General features: G+C 44.0%; 1 protein-coding gene across 3 annotated transcripts in view; it reads left to right on the forward strand.

Annotated features, from left to right (window-relative positions):
* Positions 1-5,716, forward strand: part of IQGAP2 (IQ motif containing GTPase activating protein 2) — a 283,664-nt gene that overhangs the window by 139,307 nt on the left and 138,641 nt on the right. For all 3 annotated transcript variants that reach the window (XM_005858052.2, XM_014549911.1, XM_005858054.2), the window contains one exon: positions 4,635-4,791. In XM_005858052.2, coding sequence (XP_005858114.1) covers positions 4,635-4,791 — 157 coding nt within the window. The remainder of the gene's footprint in view (positions 1-4,634; positions 4,792-5,716) is intronic.

The following is a 5,716-nucleotide window of genomic DNA, read 5'->3' on the forward strand; positions in this document are numbered from 1 at the left end:
GATCCGCCCTGCTCTGTGCATGACAGGGGGCGGCGCCCCAACTCCCCAATCGGCCCTGCTCTGAGCCTGACCAGGGGCTGCACTTAGGGATTGGGCCTGCCCTCTGCCACCCGGGAGCAGGCCTAAGCCAGCAGGTCGTTATCTCCTGAGGGGTCCCAGACTGCGAGAGGGCACAGGCCGGGCTGGGGGAACCCCCCACCCGCCCCCCGAGTACACAAATTTTTGTGCACCGGGCCTCTAGTTTCTTTATAAAATTGTTAATAAACAAAACAAAATCATGTTGCATAATTACACTGTCATTGAATTCCATTATAATTTTAGACTCACGGACTGAACTAAATGCCCAGGGTTTCAAGTGACCTGTCCCAGTACAGTAAGCTGGGGACCACAGAGCCAGACTTCCTGAACATCAGGCCAGGTGTCTCTACACTGTGACTGTTGTAGGAAGTTTGACCCCCACCGACCATAAAAACCACACTTGGAGTTTTTATTGATTTGTGTTAACAGATGAGCTACTGAGGTTGGTGTTGGTAGGAGTTTAATTCTTTCTCATGTAACCTTATTGAGAAGACTCTTTGCAATCCTGTCTCGGTTTGCAGGAGTTCTTGAGGAGGTGCCTATATCTGGATCAGCTCTAAGCTTCCCATATCTAACTACTGCTTGCAACAGCACCCACTAAGGCAGTGCAGGCCATTTACTATTGCAGCGTAGATAGCAAAGAAGTGACAAGGAGGAACTTCTAAAAAAAGAAAATAAGAAACCCCAGGAAATTTACTCAACTCTGAGAGTGACTATACTACCCTCTGACCTTACATTAGAAGAGTGACATCTCCAAACCATGGAACTCCTACTGCTGCTCCGGGAGTAGACTGGAGTGTTGTTATCACTTTTGTTTTACATGGGGCTGTAGGACTGGACTGGAGGATTCGTTCTTCTGTTTCTTGAGTTGTGAGAAGTTAAAAGTTGAAATTGGAGCCCGGCCAGTATGGCTGGTTGAGTGTTGACCCATGAACCAGGAGGTCACTGGTTCAATTCCTGGTCAGGGCATATGCCTGGGTTGCAGGCTCCATCTCCAGTAGCGGGCATTCAGGAGGCAGCTGATTGATGATTCTCTCTCACTATTAATGTTTCTATCTATCTCTCCCTCCCCCTTCCTCTCTCTGAAATATATATATATATTTTTTTAAGTTAAAATAGGAGGAGCAGAAGCTTCTGGCAGTTTTTTTATATTTGTCAATTACTAGATGTGTGGCCTTGGGCTTTTCTGAGCCTCAGATTATCTGTAAATGGTGACCCTAACAATACTTTTTCCTTTTGGGGTGCTCTTAAGGATTAATCCCCATAAAATATTAAATCCCAGTCCTAGCACAAAATAGTACTTAATAAATACTAGTTATCATTGATGATAATAACATCATGTTTTGACTTTCAAGTCAGTGAAAAGGTATCTCCATTGGTGCCTAAAGTTGAAAAATGCTGCATTTACAAATCCTTGGCCACATCCTAAAAGATTTTAACTGTGATGCTTGAAACATTTTTCTTAAGTAGGCAGAATCCTTTATTTAATAACAATTTATTAGGTACCTGCTATATGTAACCATGTTGGCAGGCACAAGGGATTATAAAGAAAAAGATGCTTTTTGCCTTGGAGCAGTTCGTACTGTCATAAGCATTAGCAATGGCTATATTCTAAACTAGAGGTGCCCGTGCACAACATTCGTGCACTGGGGGGTGGGAGGGGGAGCCTCAGCCTGGCCTGTGCCCTTTCACAGTCGGAGAGCCCTCAGGGGATGTCCATCAGTCGGACATCCTTAGCGCTGCTGCGGAGGCGGGAGTGGCTCCTGCCACAGTCGCTGTGCTTGCCAGCTGTGAGCCCAGCTTCTGGATGAGCAGTGCTCCTCCTGTGGGAGTGCACTGACCACCAGGGGGTAGCACCTGCGTTGAGCATCTGCCCCCTGGTGGTCAGTGCACATCATAGCGACCGGTCATTCTGCTGTTTGGTTGATATGCATATTACCCTTTTATTAAATAGGATATAGGATAGGCTGTAGCTAACCTACGTTTTTTGGTGTCATTGGTATTTGAAGCCAACTGCACGTGTATTCTAATATAAACAAAAATAAATGTGATTGTCTTTTTTTTTTAACAAGTCCACGTCTAAATCATCATATTTCCGTGTTGTTGGTATTTTAGTTTCCAGCCCCTGGCTTCTAATTAATAATTTATCTCCCCCGAATGCTGCTACCAAGTGTCCGTTTACCTGTCCCCCACTCCTCATGCTTGTACCCCAATTACAGGATTGTTATAAAGCAATTATGTATTGCTGTGTAAAAAAGCAATTTCCTAAAATTTTTAAGATAATTGTTTGAAAATACATTGTTAATGCTGTAATTTGTAGTGGAGTTAGATTAGAAACTCAGTCTAGTGCAGTGGCTTTTAACTTGGCCAGATTTTTATTTAAAAAGCAACATTATTGATTTCTTAATTGTTTTTAAAATTTTCAAGTCTATGGCAGTCTTACTTCAGTTTATTTGAAACAAGGCTCATATAAACCAAACATCCCTTATTTACCTTGTGTATGATACGTGAAAGCCAAGTTCGTCATCTCCTTTTACCTGTTCTGCTCTTCCAGTCTCATAGTCTTGCTAGAATGTTAGAGCTGGGGCACCATCCCAGCCTTCTCACTCTCCCCGGCTTTAGCAGAGGAGAAAACTGGACCAGAGCAGTTAGGGAATGCTCGGGGAATCACGGTGGACTGAACCCTGGTGTAGAGAGCTCCCTTCGCACCAGGCCCCTTTCCCTGGCTGGTAATGTTTCTCTTCCTTCTACCCCCTTTTCTGAGCTGTCACCAAGTCCTGTTACTGTTTCCTTGAAGTGTTTCTTGGTCTCCTCCCTCCCCGTTTCTTCCTGTCTAATCTCATCCCCCAGTTCCTCACAGTGGGGAAAGCCTGACAGAGCGCTTTGTCTCTGGGACATCCAGCACACAAGATTAATTTTCTCTAATTACCCCTGTCAGCATGTCGCCCCTCTGTTCCCAAGCTGCAGGAGCTCTGCTTCCTGTGGCAGCAAATATCAACACTTCTCTTATGGTGCTCCCTCCTCCAGGCCCAACTTCCCTGTATGTGCCCAGCCTCATTTCCTTTCTCCTCTTGAACCCCAAAAGCCCCAAGTCTTCTCTGGGTTCTCTCCATGAGGCAGCCATGTGTCCTTTATGCCCTTAGTCTGTCCTGCTCCCTGGCTCTGCTGTTCTTCCTGCCTTTCCAAATACTCATTTTTCTAGACCGAATTGAGATTCTACCACCTTTGTGATGTTTTCCCTACTACTCCAGTGATAACCCCCCACACCCTGTTCCCCAACTTTTTCCTCTTATGAACCAACACGTAGCATTGAGCATAATTGCCTCTTGTATATGATTCTCGGGTTTTTCCTTGCAATATTTGATGCTTTTTGAAAGCAGGGCTTATGTTTATGTTTTTCTCATATATTCCATGTTTTACAGTGCCTAATAAGTGGTTAGTAAATACTCCTTGCTTATTAGGGGCTCTTTGAGCTTTTAAAAGATGCTGTCCAGAGCTACAGGCAGTTCAGATATTGTACAGGGTCTGCTGCTTGGATTGGGATCACTTGTTAATATTGCAGAACAGTGCTCCCGTGTCCGCCAAAGTTGATAGGATTGGCTGCTGTTGTGTTAATGATCCTCTGGGGGACTGGCTATATGGTATGGTGCTCACACTAGGAGTTTATGATTTGTTGGTGGATCGGTTGCAGGGAAGTGGGGGTCTCCCCCACTGAGAGCCTGTACACCTGCCTCTTGGATATTGTAGTAGGGGATATAGTTCCTTGAGCATGGGTAGAAATGGCATTATCCTCATAACTGGCAGATTCTCAGCACACCAGTGTGCAATGGGAACTGGCCTGGCTCCCTCCCACTGTGTGTCCTTGAGCCATTAACGACCTTGATGCTCTCTTCTCTGCAATACTGGCTCAGTGTCCTAAGATTTAATCTGATCTTGTTCTGAAGTATTTTTTTCAGAGCCCGGTAAATACTGTACCTTTCCAAAAAGGTTATGTAGTAGGTTCCTGGTATTAGAAAAAGGAATGTGTATGTTTTAAAGAAGACCAAGTCCGCTTTCTGAATTTTAATGTTCCTTTCCATGCCTTCCTATCTGTCCCGGTAGTCATTTCTGGACTGGGGCAATTGCAGGTTTCGCAGCACCTTGAATTATGCTCTCCCAGAGGCATAACCCCTCTAAGAATCTCGTCCACAAAAGGCTCATTAACTGGAATTAATTATTTCTGTAATGTCAGCAGGACTAATTCCACCCATACAAAATGGTTTGGCCTTTTTCCCCTTTGGTACAAATGAGAATTAGTAAAAACTCAGACTAAAGTGAAGTTGACAAGCTCTGGCATGGCTGTGAGCTCAGAGCCTCTGGGCTTGGACCCCTTGTTCACCTTGTGCTCTGAGACCCTGCCCCACCCAGGAAGTCCTTTCTTTCCATCTGTGACACCTACAGCTGTTCCCTTTGTTACTGCCTCCATCACACCCAGGGAGATGCTGCAGCTCTTCACTTTGGAAAGTCACCCAACTGGAGTCACTGTAACGTTTTGTTGTGTTTTTTAATCCCTGTAGGTGGATGGAAGTCTGTTTAGTTGAAGAATTGCCACCAACCACTGAGCTGGAGGAAGGGCTCCGGAACGGAGTTTACCTGGCAAAGTTGGCCAAGTTCTTTGCCCCAAAAATGGTATCGGAGAAAAAGATCTATGATGTGGAACAAACACGCTATAAGGTAACTGACATCTAATTAGTTTTGGTTTCCATCTAAAAGTGAAAGTCCAGTATTTCATTTCCTTTCCCCTCTTTTAGTGTTTTCTACAAGGATTTTGAGGGAGAAGTCCCGTCCTTGGTCTTTGAAGTCTGTTAATAATCATTCCTGAGGCAGCAGCAATTTTAAAAGCAAAGCGTTTCTATTTCTGGGCTGAGGCTGAGAGACCTCTGATTTGTGGGGCTCCCCCCATCATTCCTTCACGGAGGTCATTTTTATTAGCGCCAGTAAATGTAAAAGTGGGGGCACTCTACCCCTCCTTTGTTTCACTACCACACAGTTTTATTACTCCCCTTATTCTCATCAAGGAATAGAGTCCTCAGCTGGGACTTGAACTTGTGGCCTCAAAGAGTTAGGGCCAGTGTGATAAAATGAGTAGTAATGTTAAATACTCAGGTAGGAATTCCTTTCCATTTGGCATGTAAAACAAAGTAAGACTAACCTTTTTGTATGCAACTAGTTTTCAGAATTATTTCATCGCTAATTAGCGATAGCGTGTGGGGGAGAATACAAAACCAAAATAAACACCAATCTTGTATCAATAAAAAAAATTCTGATATTTTAGAGAACATGTCTAAGTATTTACAGATAAAGTAATATATCTAGGATTTGTTTCAAAATAATTGGAAGGAACTTGGATAGATGATTTAAGACTGGCCATGAGTTCATAATTGTTAAGGTTGGATGATGGGTGCACAGGGATTCATTACACTATTCTGTCTACATTTTTTAAAATTTCTTTGATAAAGGTATTACATATGTGTCCTTATTACCCCCCTCACTCATGCCCTCACCCCACTGTTGTCTGTGTCTATTGGTTAGGCTTATATGCATACATACAAGTCCTTTGGTTGATCTCTCCCCCTTACCCCCACCCTCCCCTACCTTC

This window comes from Myotis brandtii, unplaced genomic scaffold (genome assembly GCF_000412655.1).
Source record: "Myotis brandtii unplaced genomic scaffold, ASM41265v1 scaffold115, whole genome shotgun sequence".
In the NCBI taxonomy this organism is placed as follows: Eukaryota; Metazoa; Chordata; class Mammalia; order Chiroptera; family Vespertilionidae; genus Myotis; species Myotis brandtii.